Source organism: Schistocerca americana, chromosome 1 (genome assembly GCF_021461395.2).
Source record: "Schistocerca americana isolate TAMUIC-IGC-003095 chromosome 1, iqSchAmer2.1, whole genome shotgun sequence".
Classification (NCBI taxonomy): Eukaryota; Metazoa; Arthropoda; class Insecta; order Orthoptera; family Acrididae; genus Schistocerca; species Schistocerca americana.
The window spans coordinates 1,228,877,544-1,228,896,464 of record NC_060119.1 but is presented as its reverse complement, the minus strand read 5'-3'; the positions used below and the strand labels follow the sequence as shown (position 1 = coordinate 1,228,896,464).

Genomic DNA, 18,921 nt, shown 5'->3' with positions numbered 1-18,921 from the left:
ATTGTTTAGATTAGATACTGTTCAGGCCATAGATCCAGAATGAGGTAGTCAAGGATCTAGACTGTTTGGAAAAAATAGATCCATAACAACGAGATAATATATATTACCTACTTTTCCCCCACGTCTCAAGTGAGATGGTTTCCAAGGATGTGGAAAAAACTCACCATAAAAAAAGCAATGAAGGTAGTTATCAAATTTGGCAGACGACATTTAAAGCAGCCTTCCATCACTCTCCATTAATCTGTGTAGGTATGGAATGGTTTCACATTTCTTACTCAAAGTGCCTAACTTATTCATCTTATTATGTGCTGGGTAACACTGTACAAGTCAGACAGCAATTGTAAAGGTCTAGGTTTCAATCCCCAATTGATCCTAGGATTTCTCTCTCACCTGAGGTAGTTATTGATAAATGAACAGCTCTGAGAACACAATGGTAAGTGCGACTGCCGTGTATTTACAGTTACAGGGCAACCGGCACTACCTATGAGCAGCAGAATATAATCCACCAGGAAAAGGTTCTAATTTTTTTCAAATTTAGACACCCACCCCCATACAAAACCACGAAATAAACCGACAACACAAAACTCCCCAAATTCCACTAAACACAATATTATCTGGAATCGGACACTTCCCTTGACTTATATAGCTCAACAGAAGCTCCCGATCCCATAAATTGGGATCGAACACTTCCCAAACAGCTGTATAAACTTTATCAGCTTCAACGCGGTATTTCTTATCACAGCGAACAAAACTAAATTAACCTCCACACAAAACCACTAAATCGTTAACTCACTGAAACGAATTCCACTAGAAACACAGCCAACACTCGAACAATTCTGTATAATGAGCAAGACCAAACTGAGCCCATTACACCACACAAACGAAAGCCCTGAACACACCACCAGAGGGCACAACAAACCACAACATGACGACATCTACAAACACGCCACACTCACAAGCCAAACTCTGCGCCGTCATGACGTCACACACCACAAAACCCTTAAGTCACGGTCAAAGCCGACTGGTGGGATCGGACGCTTCTGTCGACCCATTTAATGATAAACACCCGTGGCTGTCTGCCACAGGAACATAACGGCAAACGACAGGTAAAATGGCTGGCACAAAGGGAGACCCATGTACGTTTTCCAAGATTATAGTCACATTCAAAGTGCATGTATATACAATTATGTTCCTGTAATACAGAAAATACAGAGTGGTTATTGACTGGCTGATGTTGTAAGCTTGGTCGTGTGTATATGCGTATTTGTACATTTATATTTGAACCAGTACGTAATAATCATATAGCAACAATAATGATTGTAATAACAGTAGTAAACTTTGTTGCTGGTCAGGTAATCTGTGAAGGAATTTTAGTTGACCTTGATATCGAGCAGTCTTGCTGTCACCTAGTGGCAGGAAAACAAAGATGCATCTCATGATGGAAGTTTAAGCAGAAGAGGTGTTATGCAGGTGAAGAATGTGTATCTCAATCTGGAGAGACTGCAGATAAGAAGGGAGTATGACCTAACTCTCACTGTCCTCTTAAATGTTTTGAGAAAGTAGTGGAGTCATGCAAGACAAACATTCAGAACAATCTGGCAAGTTAAGGACTCGGATGTTCAGAATGCATCTGGCTGTCAGCCTGAGGAATGCATGCAGGTGGAATGTTACTTCTAAGTACCCATCATCTCCATTCGTTGCAGTAATTATCTGTCCCATGTTTATGTGATACTGTCAACACCTTTGCTTGTACGTCAATCTCCTCGTATTTCTGAGTGTGTCAAGATTCCACGTATATTTGAGAATCTCCCAGTAATTTCACTTGGGAGACAGTCGACAGAAATTCAGTGCCAAAATGGGAGTCTGGAGAAACAGAGGATTAAAGTTTACACTAGATCCACAAATCAGAATGTTACATAGTGTCTACACCACACTAATGTATTTATATTTGTATATTTCATGTGTTGTAGTCTTTTTCTTATTCTTTTTATGTTTGTATGGAATAATATAGATGTAAATTACTCCGTTTGTGGATCAGCTGCAAACTTTAATCCTCTGTATCTACAAATTCCCGTTTTCACACTTATCATTTTTGTTCCTCTCGAGCAGCTCGAATGTGAAAAAAATGGTGTATGTTGATATGTTACAGCTACTTACTTTCATTGTATTATAATGACAAATCCTGTGTCATTGGACAATTCCAGGATGAACAAATAAACATATAAACTGCAGGTCTACCCCCCCCCCCCTATTACTGGCTTGGTAAGTCATGTGTTACAGGAAGGCAAAGCCATAAACCTGCAGCACTTCAGGCTGAGGAATTTACTTAAGCTGCAGTTATCCTCCCATTGGTTGAATGAAGCTAATGTGTTTGCAACCTCTGTACCATAGTTCTTCACTTTGGTGTAGGTTATCTTTCAGAGAATTGCTTTTGCCTGAATTCCTGAATGCCAGCTACCAAGCACATTATTCATGGCCTTGGTTCACAGTAAGTCTTGTGTTGTTTCCTTGAGTACTACTGAACAGGCTGTGGAAAAATATTTGAAATGCCAAGCTGTTAATTTTCCTTTCCAGACACATTGGGAGGTAAGTTTTTAAACCAATATTTAGTTTACTGAAAACACTCCTCTTGCCATTTTTCCTCTTCTGTTTATTACTTTTCCTGTCCATCCAGGCAGCTTGAACTTCTGTAAATACAAAATTCTGTCATTTTGTTCCATGACTTTATTAACGCTTAACCAGAATCGTTATTTTGACAAACATAACTGGAATCGTGGGTCCAGTTGGTCCCTTGAATAAGAATTCGACATAATTCCCATAAAATATATAATTCATATGTAATGATTGTATTAGAATAAGTTTTGTTTCAAACATAAATCAACTTTTATTGAGCAAAACTTTTTCATAGTATTATTTTTTAATTTTTAAGTCCTACGTCTCATATTTTAAAAGAATTTTTAGTACCTTACTTTGGAATGCTACATGATTACAAAAAAGGCCTCGATTAAAAAACCTAGATATAACATGGGGTTTCTCATAACTTCCCCTTAACATAAATTGGGATTCTTTATGCCATCACTTAGAAACAAAAATAATGACAATGAAACTTGGAAGTGTCCAAATGTTATCTATGTCAGTACCTGAACTAAGAATGGCACTTGGTACACAACACTTTTTTCCCTGCATGTTGTTTACAGATGAATTTAAGACATCTGTCACATTTTTGTGATTGTTTGCTGTCAGTTTTAGGACCACATAAATAACATCTTCCCCATTTTCGTGAGCCACTTTGATTGCAATATGAATTTTCTAGTCATAGGTCATTTTGTGGTTCATCAGCTGCCCCTAGAAAATTATCAGTTCTACTCTTCAAATCTACTGAAAATGAATAATACTCCCATCTTCCTTTCTGTGATAAATGGCCTTATCAAATTCAGTCCAATTTGTTTTATGTAATGATTACGTTTCATATGTTTTCCACTATTTGATGCCTTCCATAATATGAATCCATTTGCACTTGCAATATTCAATATTGCTGAAAAAATGACACTTTGCCATCGTTGAGTTCTTCTAGAGACTGAATAATTGGCGCATTTCTGATCTAATGTATCATCACCACCTTTTGTTCTGTTGTAAAATTCAATTATTTCAGGTTTTCCACTGTATTCATTGACTGTATTGTCATGGTGCATTGACGAGATTACCACTACACTTCAATTCGTTTTTGGGACAAAAGATGCCAATGTTTCATCCTTCACTAAACCAAATAATGTAGATCCTATTACCTGTCGTTTATTGTCTAACAATTCTGGTGGTATTTACCTTTTATTTTTGCACATCGTTCCAACATAGGTCAAACCATTTTCAATCAGTCTGTCAACCACCTCCACAGAAGAGAACCAGTTATCAGCAGTTGTATTACTGTTTGTTCCAAATAAAGGTTCTGCAAGCTGCAGTACATTCTGTGTTGGAACTGAGAGTTGGCTTGTTTTATTTGTTATAGCTTTGCCCGTACAGATAAAAACATTGTATAAATAGTGTGTTTTAGCGTCGCAGAGGTACATAATTTTGATGCCATATTTAGCAGGCTTTGATTTCATATAAACCCTGAAAAAACATTTCCCTCTAAAAGGGCATTTCATCAACTGTCAAATATTCTGAGCAGCTATAGTTTTTCTGATAGTTCTGAATGAAATTTCCAAATATTTCTGAGATGAGACTAGCGCGATCATTAGTTCTTCTTTCTTCCCTAGAATTCACATCATCAAATCTCAAAGCAGATAACAGGAACATAAATCGCTTTACTGACATCGTTATTCTGAATATATCTCGGCCAGTTCCATCAGTTGCCCATAAACTTTCTATGTCTTCGTGGCCAGATTTGAATACATCTGATAATAGCAACAACCCAAAGAATGCTTTCATTTCCATAATACTCACATGGTCAGTGTAAGTAGCATTAGTTTTATACTTTTCTGAATATTCTGTTATTTTCTGATTAGTGTGAGTCCAGATAATTGCGATCATTTCATCTGATATCAGCAACTGCCGTGATTCAATTGGTGACATGTTCCATTTTTCACGAGCTGTACCGATGAGACCAGGCAGGTAAGTGATGTTGTGGCTTCTGACTCTGGACCTAGCTGGTGGATGAGTAGACCACTTGAATCAATTTTTGCCACGAAAATATGCACTACTTGACAGCCAGCTATCTCTCTCTACTGAATCATCAGATGATGAATTACTTGAATCAGAAGAAATTTGTTGTGTATTTTCTTCGTCACTTATGTTCTCTTCATCACAAGGTTGAAAATCACTTAAAGATTCTGTGTCTGAATAATTTTCGTCTAATAATAGTTCACAGATTTCTTTTCTTTTCAGCGAGGCCCCGCTGCATTGTGGCAAAGTTCGTGAAACACCACAAAATAAATCGGTATACACTGACCTCAAAAACCCCATATCTGGAATCGCGGGTCAAATTGGACCCAGTGATGGCACTTGCCTCCACTTTTAGTAAATTTCAAGCAACGAGCTCCCTGACCCTGGTGCACCTCACAATGTACTGAGATTACACTGGCGCTCGAAACAAACTCCGTGAGTTTCCATTGTTAGACTGTTTTATTGTTGTCAGTGGGGTTCAAAATGACCCACGATTCCGGTTAAGGGTTAATTTGTGCTGATGGGCAAACATTACATGCAAAATGAAGATGGTTCGGCTATTTTCCAGTAATACTTCGATAATTTATTGTCTGTTGAAGAAATGACTGGCTATTATTAGAATTAAAATCAGAGAACTTTGCCTACTTACTTTCCAAGTATGTGGTATGCAGATTTCAAACATCTGTCTATTGCACAATCAGGTATTCAAGGACAGGTTAAAAATGTACAAGCTGTATCACCAAAAATCACCATTTAGTTACTCTCCAAATTGTGCAAACAATATTGCTATTATTTGAAAGTGATTAAAAGAAGAAAAATTCATTTATGTGTGTGAACAGTAAAAAGAAAAGGTAAATTTTGAAGACCGCCATTCTAAATCCATTCTTGTGGAGAAAAGAAAGTTATATTCATTTCCCAATTCATTGGCAATCACATTATCTGACAAAAAAAGGCGAAGCACTCGGAAGACATGGTCAGATGTTGTTGTTGTTGTGGTCTTCAGTCCTGAGAGTGGTTTGATGCAGCTCTCCATGCTACTGTATCCTGTGCAAGCTTTTTCATCTCCCACTACCTACTGCAACCTACATCCTTCTGAATCTGCTTAGTGTATTCATCTCTTGGTCTCCCTCTACGATTTTTACCCTCCACACTGCTCTCCAATACTAAATTGGTGATCCCTTGATGCCTCAGAACATGTCCTACCAACCGATCCCTTCTTCTAGTCAAGTTGTGCCACAAACTTCTCTTCTCCCCAATCCTATTCAATACTTCCTCATTAGTTATGTGATCTACCCACCTAATCTTCAGCATTCTTCTGTAGCACCACATTTCGAAAGCTTCTATTCTCTTCTTGTCCAAACTATTTATCGTCCATGTTTCACTTCCATACATGGCTACACTCCAGACAAATACTTTCAGAAATGATTTCCTGACACTTAAATCTATACTCGATGTTACCAAATTTCTCTTCTTCAGAAACGCTTTCCTTGCCATTGCCAGTCTACATTTTATATCCTCTCTACTTCGACCATCATCAGTTATTTTGCTCCCCAAATAGCAAAACTCCTTTACTACGTTAAGTGTCTCATTTCCTACTCTAGTTCCCTCAGCATCACCCGACTTAATTAGACTACATTCCATTATCCTTGTTTTGCTTTTGTTGATGTACATCTTATATCCTCCTTTCAAGTCACTGTCCATTCCATTCAACTGCTCTTCCAAGTCCTTTGCTATCTCTGACAGAATTACAATGTCATCGGTGAACCTCAAAGTTTTTATTTCTTCTCCATGAATTTTAATACCTACTCTGAATTTCTCTTTTGTTTCCTTTACTGCTTGCTCAATATACAGATTGAACAACATCGGGGAGAGGCTACAACCCTGTCTTACTCCCTTCCCAACCACTGCTTCCCTTTCATGTCCCTCGACTCTTATAACTGCCATCTGGTTTCTGTACAAATTGTAAATAGCCTTTCGCTCCCTGTATTTTACCCCTGCCACCTTTAGAATTTGAAAGAGAGTATTCCAGTCAACATTGTCAAACGCTTTCTCTAAGTCTACAAATGCTAGAAACGTAGGTTTGCTTTTTCTTAATCTTTCTTCTAAGATAAGTCGCAAGGTCAGTATTGCCTCACGTGTTCCAGTGTTTCTACGGAATCCAAACTGATCTTCCCCGAGGTTGGCTTCTACTAGTTTTTCCATTCGTCTGTAAAGAATTTGTGTTAGTATTTTGCGGCTGTGACTTATTAAACTGATAGTTCGGTAATTTTCACATCTGTCAACACCTGCTTTCTTTGGGATTGGAATTATTATATTCTTCTTGAAGAGTGAGGGTATTTCGCCTGTTTCATACATCTTGCTCACCAGATGGTAGAGTTTTGTCAGGACTGGCTCTCCCAAGGCCGTCAGTAGTTCCAATGGAATGTTGTCTACTCCGGGGGCCTTGTTTCGACTCAGGTCTTTCGGTGCTCTGTCAAACTCTTCACGCAGTATCATATCTCCCATTTCATCTTCATCTACATCCTCTTCCATTTCCATAATATTGTCCTCAAGTAAATCGACCTTGTATAGACCCTTTATATACTCCTTCCACCTTTCTGCTTTCCCTTCTTTGCTTAGAACTGGGTTTCCATCTGAGCTCTTGATATTCGTACAAGTCGTTCTCTTATCTCCAAAGGTCTCTTTAATTTTCCTGTAGGCAGTATCTATCTTACCCCTAGTGAGATAGGCCTCTACATCCTTACATTTGTCCTCTAGCCATCCCTGCTTAGCCATTTTGCACTTCCTGTCGATCTCATTTTTGAGACGTTTGTATTCCTTTTTGCCTGCTTCATTTACTGCATTTTTATATTTTCTCCTTTCATCAATTAAATTCAATATTTCTTCTGTTACCCAAGGATTTCTACTAGCCCTCGTCTTTTTACGTACTTGATCCTCTGCTGGCTTCGCTACTTCATCCCTCAAAGCTACCCATTCTTCTTCTACTGCATTCCTTTCCTCCATTCTTGTCAATCGTTCCCTAATGCTCTCCCTGAGACTCTCTACAACCTCTGGTTCTTTCAGTTTATCCAGGTCCCATCTCCTTAAATTCCCACCTTTTTGCAGTTTCTTCAGTTTTAATCTACAGGTCATAACTAATTGATTGTGGCCAGAGTCCACATCTGCCCCTGGCAATGTCGTAAAATTTAAAACCTGGTTCCTAAATCTCTGTCTTACCATTATATAATCTATCTGATACCTTTTAGTATCTCCAGGGTTCTTCCATGTATACAACCTTCTTTCATGATTCTTAAACCAAGTGTTAGCTATGATCATGTTGTGCTCTGTGCAAAATTCTACCAGGCGGCTTCCTCTTTCATTTCTTAGCCCCAATCCATATTCACCTACTATGTTTCCCTCTCTCCCTTTTCCTACACTCGAATTCCAGTCACCCATGACTATTAAATTTTCGTCTCCCTTCACAATCTGAATAATTTCTTTTATTTCCTCATACATTTCTTCAATTTCTTCGTCATCTGCAGAGCTAGTTTGCATATAAACTTGTACTACTGTAGTAGGTGTGGGCTTCGTATCTATCTTGGCCACAATAATGCGTTCACTATGCTGTTTGTAGTAGCTTACCCGCATTCCTATTTTCCTATTCATTATTAAACCTACTCCTGCATTACCCCTATTTGATTTTGTGTTTATAACCCTGTAGTCACTTGACCGGAAGTCTTGTTCCTCCTGCCACTGAACTTCACTAATTCCCACTATATCTAACTTCAACCTATCCATTTCCCTTTTTAAATTTTCTAACCTACCTGCCCGATTAAGGGATCTGACATTCTACCCTCCGATCCGTAGAACACCAGTTTTCTTTCTCCTGATAACGACGTCCTCTTGACTAGTCCCCGCCCGGAGATCCGAATGGGGGACTATTTTACCTCCGGAATATTTTACCCAAGAGGACGCCATCATCATTTAATCATACAGTAAAGCTGCATGCCCTCGGGAAAAATTATGGCTGTAGTTTCCCCTTGCTTTCAGCCGTTCACAGTACCAGCACAGCAAGGCCGTTTTGGTTATTGTTACAAGGCCAGATCAGTCAATCATCCAGACTGTTGCCCTTGCAACTACTGAAAAGGCTGCTGCCCCTCTTCAGGAACCACACGTTTGTCTGGCCTCTCAACAGATACCCCTCCGTTGTGGTTGCACCTACGGTACAGCTATCTGTATCACTGAGGCACGCAAGCCTCCCCACCAACGGCAAGGTCCATGGTTCATGGTCAGATGTAACTAACTTCATACACATACATGCCATTGATTGGCGTGTGAACGATCAGAGTTGCAATTCTCTGTGACATGTTGAAAGACCACTGCAGTCTGTGCATTAGTGTTATTAGTGTTTAGCTTTATCGGGCCTATTAGTGTATATAAGGGGCTTGAATGGCATTGAATGTTCAGTGATCATGATGAAGAGCATGGAGATGCCACATACTCATGTGAGACAGCATTATCAACGCCTGGCAGTATGTGTCTTCATTTTTCTGGTTGGTCGAATTTCGACCATGGCCCAGTGTTGTACTGCATGGGAATGTTGAGGGCAGCCATATTGTCGGTGTTCCAGTCATCCATATCTGACCACCACAAAAGAGGATTGTCATATTGTACACCAAGCACATTATAGCCCCTTCACATCTGTGTGTCTGCCATGCCTGGCCATCCATCCTACGCCTCCCTCTTCAATGACTCCTTTGATTGCCAGTATGGGGCGCATCCCTCTTCTCCGTTACCTACTGTAGTTTGCTTTCGGCTCTTGCTCCAACAGCTTAAATTATCACTCACTGTAAGTTTCACAACCTTTGCACAGACTTCGCAACAGTACTTTCATGTGCCTTGATGGCTCTTCGACTGGCTGTGGTGTCGGTTATGCCTTCATCATTGGCACCGATGTTTTTTGGTATCAGCTTCCGGAACATTTCTCAGTATTTACAGCAGAGCTCTTCGCCCTGTATCAGGCCATGCAGTACATCCAGCGGCACAGGCTTTTCAATTGTCATCTGCTCTGATTCTCTCAGTACCCTTTAAGCCTTTGTGTGCTACACACTGTCCATCCCTTAGTGCAATGGGTTCAGGAAAGCTGTCACTTGCTCACTTTTGATGGAGCCACTGTGATGTTTATGTGGATTCCTGGTCACATCGGTCTGACAGGAAATAAGGCTGCTACTCCCAAGGCTGCAGTCATCTCGGACTGCTAGCTCTTCCATTCTGTCTGACAATATCTGTGTTGCCGTCTGTCAGCAGGGGGTGTCACTTTGGCATCATCACTGCTCCTCCTTCATGGGAACAAGCTCCAGAGAATTAAAGCTCTCCCAATGGCTTGTACGACCAACTCTCAGCCCTCTCGCTGTGGGGAGCTCATTTTAGCTAACTTGCATATTGGGCACTGTCTTTTTAGCCATCCCCATTTGTTAAGTGGTGCTCCCCCACCACTTTGTGCTCATTGCACTCAGCCTTTGATGGTTCGACATTTCCTGTCAGAATGCCCTTTTTTAACCACTTACGTTTTCATGTATGTTTGCCATCTGAATTATCGGTCGTTTTAGCGAATGACTTGCAGGCTGTCAACTGCGTTTTACTTTTTATTCAGCATAACTATGGCGAAGGACATTTAGTCTTTAGTTCAGGGCCTCTTTCTCCACATCCCTTTTTTGAGCTGTCTTTTCTTCCACCGATTGTGCTTAACATGTAGTTGTTTTTCAACTCCTTTTTTGTCATTGTGTTGTACGCTTCTAATATGGGTGCATAGGGCCCTAGTTGTTTTTGTGTCCTAAAACAAAAACAAACACAAACATACATACATACATACATACATCTGTGTGTGCTATTGAGATCAAGCGATGTACACTCTGCAATATTCTGCATCATCTTGCACCATTGGTTGGAGACTAGCAGCAGCCGGCCTAGGGTATTACTGTCTCACACTTCAGGAGCTGTTAATACTCAAGGGTGTGTGCCTCCCTCTAAAGTGCACCAACCACAAATACAGTTGTTTTGCTCCATTTCATTGTTGTTTCAATGTGAGCACATTACCTATTCCTCCATCAGTGCTTCAAGTAATACATTTTATTGTCATATGTCAGAGTGAGCAGCAGTAATATAAAGTGAACAGCAAACTAGGTAAGAAAAATTTACGATCTGTGCTTGAAAATGACTCAAACTACAAACTAGCAGCACAAACCCACAACGGGGCAGTTATCTATGAGATAATTAGTAATTGAATAAGTGGTTGGCTGGGATCTGATGCAACATTGCTGTCTAATGCTTTGAGTGGGTCATTAGTGTGGGGTAACACCTGTATGAGATTGATATAATGAGTTTATTTCATTATTGTTTAATTAAACAGTGCTTTAGCTCATGTAAGTTTATTTTATTGGTGCGTAACTAAACAGAGATTAAATTGTGATTTTGCTCATACATGTTTACCGTGTTAACATAGACCTTTTACATGTGTACAAAGTGCGCTGCGTGCCCGGTCCTGTTATGAAAAACGGCGCGCCCACTCAAGGATTAACACCACACCACAACACAAACAGGTGTGTTTGGAGTGGTGCCAGGACCAGAAAGTGTGGACTGCCAATGAAGGGCTTTGCTTTGTGTTCACGGTATTGTGGTGACATGCGAAGAGGTCTCTGGTTATTTGGAGGGACACAGCATTGTCACTCCTAGTGTCGTGGCAGAGGTTCCATCAGGTGACTTGGTCGTGGGTGGTAGATTGAGGAACTCTTTTGGAGTAATTGTACATCGTGAACTTAGTGTCTCTTCGCACGTATTACATCCCACACAACAGTATCTTGGTACCATACTGATATGTGATCTCATTTTGCCAAGTTCTTTGTAAATTTGACTCTGTTTTGTAATAAGTGAAATAATCACATACCTTTCAACCTGTAAAGTTCCGTTTCCGGAATTCCCCAACCCCCCTCCCTCAAAGACATTGAACGCATGTTTAAGGGTTCCACTGGTTTATTTGTTTCAGTTCATCTGTGTCTACTACATTCTCCTTTTCAACACTGATATTTTGGTGCTGGTATTGAATGCACCAAACTTCTACAACTGTGATAAAAACTTTCAGCAAGTGTCAAGTTTGATGAATACTTGAAAGAAACTGTTTCCATTAACTTGTAGATGCTACTGCTGGATGTTAACTAATCCTGCTCGAACCAAATATCTTCTTGTTCAGAACAGTATTGTATACACCCATTGTTGTGTATCTTGGAAAACAGTATAGGAATGGTATAGGGGGAAAAATTGTGCGATGGTCGGTGTCCTAGAGTGTCTTGAGTGCTGCCCCCCCCCCCCCCCCCCCCACACACACACACACACACACACACACACACACACACACACACACACACACACACACACACACACAGAGAGAGAGAGAGAGAGAGAGAGAGAGAGAGAGAGAGAGAGAGAGAGAGAGAGAGAGAGAGAGAGAGAGAGAGGGGGGGGGGGGGGGGGCATGGCACAGCCTAGTCCATTGCCTCCTATTCAGACTGCTAGTGGTGTTCTTTACAGTAAACTAGCTTAAAATATTGCCAGTAAGTTATTTACTCTCTAAATTGATTGATTCAGAGATTGTTCATTGTAATGTATATCTGTATTTTCCTGTACTTTCTTATAATCCAACCATTTTTGCATTCTGACCTGTACCCTTGTCCCCAAAGGTGATGGATTAGGAGGGTTATATTGTACAAGAAACGTGCAGTCATGCACATAAACACAAGTACCATATGTACCACAATAAAAAAATAAAAAACATAGTTATCAACCAAAGTCAGACAACACACAAATCAAGTGGTAACAAAAATATATAAGCACAATCTCTCGAATGGCCAGCCTAGATTCTGAAACCAGGACCCCCACTCCCAGGATAGAACTCTGTACATTGACCTTCCAACAATGCCATATATACTGGTCGCTGGTCCGAGATGCAGCAACTTGGGTCATCACATACTTTTTCCATAAACATAACACTATACATATTCTGCAGTTAAACAGAATAACTGCAGAAATTTAATCATGGTCAGCACATCGTCCCCCATTACAACATGCACTGACATACTCCTGAACACCTTTGTCATATCCATAACTAACAAAAAACAGAGTATCAGACAATGGAAACTCCAGAAATGCATATCAACAGTGTAAGAAAAGATAGATTGCTACTTACCGTGAAGATGACCCGTTACGTTGCAGACAGGCAGAATTAAGACACTTAAACGTAAGCCTTTGGCTACCGCTTTTGTCAGAAAAACAGAAAAACACACTATTCATTCACATACGCAAGTACACCTCATGCACACATGACCACGAACTCCGGCAGCTTGGGCTGCAGTGGATTCTATCGTGAGCTGCCGGAGTTGGTGGTCACGTATGCACGAGGTGTGCTTGCTTGTGTGAATGAATAGTATATGTTTCTCGTTTTATGACAAAGGCTGTAGCTGAAAGCTTATATGTAAATGTCTTTTAATTGTGCTTGTCCACAGTTTAACATATCATCCTTATGTTAAAAAACTAAGTATTAATATTAAATCTCTAACACTTCATACTAATTCCAACTTGAAAACAAATCTATTGCCTATAATTGCCAACATTATTCTCACCTACAAAACTCAAGAAGTGCACTAAATCACTAATAGCACTCGCAGACATTTTAGAAACGTGAGCATCCCACACTAGAGCGTGCCACTGTATACTCAAGCATGCCTTCTGCAAACACTGTCCATCTAAAATACACCATACCACCGTGATGACACGCAGCAAGAGAGTCCCATCACGGGTTGAAGCAGATGGGTGGTACCATAATCTTCAGCTGACATTGTAAATTTCGTTATGTATATCTGTCGTGTTACTGCATGAAACATTAATAAAAAATTACTGAAAAGTTCAGGCATGTTATTGTCATGTGGTGTGATAAACATTGGCTAAATCTGCACCACATCACAACCACATAAGCTGTACTTTGATAAAAATGACTTTGAGATGTTCAGTTCAGTGTCTAGTAGTAATAGGGATCCAGCATCAACCAACCACAGCTCTTTGCTTGGGCTCCACTTGTTTGCCATGTTGCCTATTTTGCAGGTACATGTCAAGTCTTGCCAGGCAAGGTATGTTAATTGGTGTGGAGGGGCAAATCCAGACAGAGTGCTTTATATCAGTCGCATGAGCACTTGGCATACCGTGTAACAGCAAACAACATTTAATTGAGACTTTCTCTATTTGTAGCCCTGTGTTTTGTTTTGCACAGTGTTCAGTAGTTGCTGTCTATGTATAGAAATTTCTGTATAGAGTGCATTCCTAAGAGCTTTTCTTCCGTAGTGAGTGTTTCTTCCATGTTCTACTTGATTCAAACCTATATGGTACTGGTCAACTCTTCCTATAAACTTAATGTCAGTTCCTGTGCATGCTCATGTCCGTAACTGAAGATTTAAGAGTTTCTCCTTCAGAAGACTGTACTCTTTTTTTTTAATTTACCGAACTGATTTTTTGACATGTTTTAGTTGCTCTTTGTACTTTAGAAATCATTGTTGCTACAACTGTCTCGTGGTCACTGATAACCCCAAAAAGGTGAGCTCTCTTTGTTGCCATTAAATTAATACATTTTCATTATGAGCGGGCTTATCAACTATTTGATCCAAACAGTTTTCAGAGAAGTTATTTCTAGCCCAAGCCTTACAAAACTAAGTGTTCTAGTCAGTTGTCTGATGATGAAAGTTTCATCCAGTAATAACAGTGTGTTTGGGGTACATAGATATTAGAGAGTTGAGGGTTTCTCTAAAGTTTTTGGTTACATCTGTTAGTGAGTCTGGTGGCAGACATGCCATAACAAACTACTGAAATCACTTTCTCTACATTAAATTGGGTTTTCTTATTACAGATACGATCCTGAGAAGACCAAAGAAACTGATAAAGATCGGTGAGTTATGTCAATAATTAGTGAGATAAATCATTTTAATATAACCTCTTATGATTTCAAATGAAATGTGGCACATTTTTCAGATATGTTCATACTATTTAATTAACATATGATGTGATTTTTGCTTTCAGGGAGAAATTGACTGGTGGAACACCAGTAGCAAGTTACCCAAAACCAAATGTCCAGGTTAATCCATTCACTGGATTACCATACACTCCCAGGTAAAATGATGGCATTATTAATAATTTATTAAATCCTATTCTGGTGAACAATGAAGTTGTAAGTTTTGGACAAGGTGTTTAAAATGTGCACCGTGTATCTTGTGAAGTGTAATTTAATGATCCTTTTTTGTAATTGTAAATAGTGTAAATTTTTGTATGCTGCTGATTTAATTTTAAGTGTAATTATATATTCATTTGGTTACTTGAAATGCTCATAATGATACTTTCATTCGGGCAGTACTGTTGAAAGTTGTAAAATCTTTGAGTTCCATTGCCCTCACACTTGTATTTTACTAAACCTGCATTAAAAAGAGGTTGTACCTTTTCATTTTAATGGATAGGAAAATTTGCTTCAGTGTATTTACATATTTGGTAATAGTAGTCAGCCCTTTCAACAGATGATGTAAGTATTAATTTTTTTAAATTTTATTTTGCAGGTATCACGAGTTTCTAAGAAAACGTGTAACTCTTCCTGTATGGGAGTACAGAGGACAGTTCATGAAGCTGCTGAGTGAGAATCAGTGCATTGTACTTGTTGGTGAAACAGGTTCTGGAAAAACTACACAAATTCCTCAATGGTTTGTACTAACAGTTATTTTCTGGTAGATTAAATACAAAAACCTGTGAATGGAGACATAGGAGCTACATGTCTTGAAAGTTGACATACTGTTTTCATTAACAGCTCATATTTGTTCAGAGAACTGATTGTCAGTGATATATACGAGTGGTGTTCCAAAGAAAAGCTACGATTGAAGGTAAACACTGGAGCCCTGACAACGACTCTCACTATTTCGCAAGCCAAAGGATTCCCTGTTCCCAGAATTCCTGTGACTGTACAGAAGTCATTCCTCCACAGTGTCCTTCAGTTCATTGTTGGATTTGAAGTGCTTCCCTTTGAGATATTTCTGTAGTGGAGGAGTCGTGGAAATCGCGGGGCAGCATGTCCAGGCTGTGGGGCAGTTGCTCAAGTTGTTCCCACTTGAACTCGGCCATTACACTTTGTGTGACCTTGGAGACATGTGGATGTTTGATATTGTGGAGGGGAATTGATCCCCCTAGGAGCAGCTCAGGCTGTTTCTCTTGGTGGACTTGGATAGGCTACAGTGTCTCTCACAATATACGTCTTCAATAGAGGTTTTTCTGTGATTGAGGAATTTGACGAGTATCTGACATTGGATGTTGAAAAAGACTGCAAGAATCAGCTGCCTGCTGAGTGCACAGCTTTGAATTTTTTAGGGGGAGTTGATGATGATGCTTCCTTCGCCTAGATGTCTCAGTACAATATGCCAAAGTAGCATATGCAAGCATCAAGTGGTTCGGTTATTATAACATATGTACTTCGTCATTTGAAAATTCCATATACTTTATGCTGCAGTGCATTTTAAATTAATCACATGACATAATTGCTGGGGATCTCCCAAGGAGTGAATTCAGCTGCCTAGTCAGAAAGATTTTTCTTTCTTTCATGCAAGTAGGCACCTTTCCTATATGAAATATAGATATCCAGGTTGAATGTAACCTACTGTAATATATAATAAAATATTGGTTGGTAGGAGGGGGGGGGCGGAGGTATTTGTGTTGATGGTGATGAGAGGAAGCCAGTCCTTTTGAGTAACACCAACGGCACCACTGAGCTTAATGTTCCCATAAAAAAAACTGTGACATTGTAAAACAACTTCTCGCAGCTGCAGCTACCAAATGCTTTAAAGGAAAGTTGAGGAACAAAGTTTCCTGCGTGCACCCTTGCTCCAAACACGGGCATCAACTATACCTTATTTTAACTCCGAGAAAAAGATCTCTGCTGTCTTATGCACATGCTCTCCTTCCAAAGTGCCAACTGTGACACTAGTCAAATAGTAGTAGTGACAAAAGTGCACTTCGGTGCCTAGAAAGATTCATTCTGCTAAAACACATTGTAGAACCAAGATTCATATTTGCAAAACTAAGGATCTTGTGACAGTAGATATATTTGGTGACAGTCCAGAAAGAAGTTGACACTGGGGACGTAAATACACAGATTGCTGAGACCGGCAAATGAAGTCACATATTACCATTACAGCTGACAGTATATGTGGTAATTTGAAAGCAGAATTGCAAGATTGGTTCTTCGAGAATATTCGTGTCCTGAAAACCCTCTAGATTCCAAGCATCATGAAGTGTCAACTGTCACTCAAACCCTTTGAACACTACCTGCAGTGATCGAAGCAAAGCAAAGGGGATTGTTCAGCACACTGTCTGTAACTGCATTAAAAAATATTTGGAGAAGCTGTGCTGAAGTATACAGGCATCTGTCTATACTGGGAACATTGATAGAGTATACTTGGGTATGAAAATGGCAATTGGACCCATCCCTATGAAGAGTGCCACACTTAAGGAGATCTGTGGAACAGTCCTAAGGAATTATAATCAGCAAATGCAATGATGGGTGGAGCACTACTCCAGCCTCTACTCACATCCAGCAAACATCAGCACAAAAGCAAAAGAAGAAACTATCAATTGCCAACTTGACACAAGCTGAATGCCATGTTTTTGAGCAGCTTCAGAGAGCTGTTGCGGGGCTTAAATGTGCAAAATGCACTGGTAAAGGACACATCCAAACAGAACTTGTCAAACTGACACCACTCCTTCCAGTACCCTGTAGTGTTGGGCTGAGAGTATGGTGCCACAGGACGTGCCGTGCCAACATTGTCACTCTATGCAAAGGTAAAAGTGATATGAGTGATTGCAGTTGACAAGTTCAGGAAAAGTGCCAGGAGCAGAAGACGCCATTATTCATTGTTTTCCTTCACTTGACAGAGTATTTGACTCCACCAGCAGGGCTTCTAATTGCTATATGGAGAGTGCTGTGATATTTGAAGGGAGCACACCACATCCATTTTCTGTAGAAAGAGGGGTTAGTCAAGGCAGTGTACTCGCCGCCTTACCTTGTTTGGTGGTATACTTTTGTTATTTGCTCAGAGTTGCTTTCAGTGAAACAAAGCTGACCATTGATGTACGTACATTTTTCTAATGTACGTACCAGGCCCGACAGGAAACTTACCATCTCGCTATTCAGAGGCAAGTGCTTCGTGAAGACTTGATTGTAAGCAACCTTCTATTCAGACGATGCAGCATTTGTGGTACATACTCAGGATGAGCTTCGAAGGCTTGGATACAAATTTTCTGCTATAGGCACTCTCTTATGTGACTGAATATAAAGGAGATTGGCATTATTGTGCTAGGATACACAACGCAGCTAGGCCATCTTGAGTACTGGATGACTCCTTGTTGAATGTAGTTGATTTATCGTGCTATCTGGGCTCGTTAGCATTAGTAGGTCTCTCCTAGGACAACAAAATAAATATGAGAATCAGCAAAGTGGTGGATACTGTCTGCTTCACACAAGTATATAGGACAGCATCTTATGATGATTATAAAAATGCTAGTCTATTAAGCATGTGTGCTGTGCACCCTCTTGTATGGAAATTGGATCTAGGCATCATATGCTACATAGGAGGTTTAGCTCCACACCATTGCTCTGCGGTGGTTACCAAGTATCCCAGGGGTAAAACGGAGAGATCGTGTATCAGATGAGAAGGAACTGACTTAGCAAAGTTGCTGAGTACCACCCTCTCTCTCGAGAACCACAGCCTGTGGTGGATAGGACACTTACATCTTGTGGACCAGTCCCATCTTTCTTGATGCTAGAGAGGGTTCTTGATTCACGTTGTAGGAAGTACCAGGAATTAGTTACATGTGGTGATTTCAATATAAATTTTGTGTATGATGGTGCAAGAAAAAGGATGTTGGCAGATCTCCTAAACTCATATGATCTGATGCAGATTGTGTTTTTTCAAACTAGGGTGCAGGGGAACACTTGCACAGCCATAGACAGTATTTTTATTCATTCTTCAGTACTAGATGGGCATTCAGTTAGTAAAAGGATGAAGGGCCTTTCAGACCATGATGCACAAATTTTAACACTAAAAGGCTTTTGTACTCGAACGAATGTCTCATATAATAACAAACTATGTAGGAAAGTTAATCCAACAGCAATAGTGTTTTTAAACCTTGTGAGGGAACAAGAGTGGCAGAATG

The 18,921-nt window shown here is 40.0% G+C and overlaps 1 protein-coding gene across 1 annotated transcript in view; it reads left to right on the top strand.

Annotated features, from left to right (window-relative positions):
* LOC124619951 (putative pre-mRNA-splicing factor ATP-dependent RNA helicase PRP1) overlaps window positions 1–18,921 on the top strand; it is a 79,864-nt gene that overhangs the window by 1,910 nt on the left and 59,033 nt on the right. The window contains exons 2-4 of the mRNA XM_047146617.1: window positions 14,585–14,623; window positions 14,755–14,844; window positions 15,282–15,422. Of these exons, the coding sequence (XP_047002573.1) occupies window positions 14,585–14,623; window positions 14,755–14,844; window positions 15,282–15,422 (270 nt within the window). The remainder of the gene's footprint in view (window positions 1–14,584; window positions 14,624–14,754; window positions 14,845–15,281; window positions 15,423–18,921) is intronic.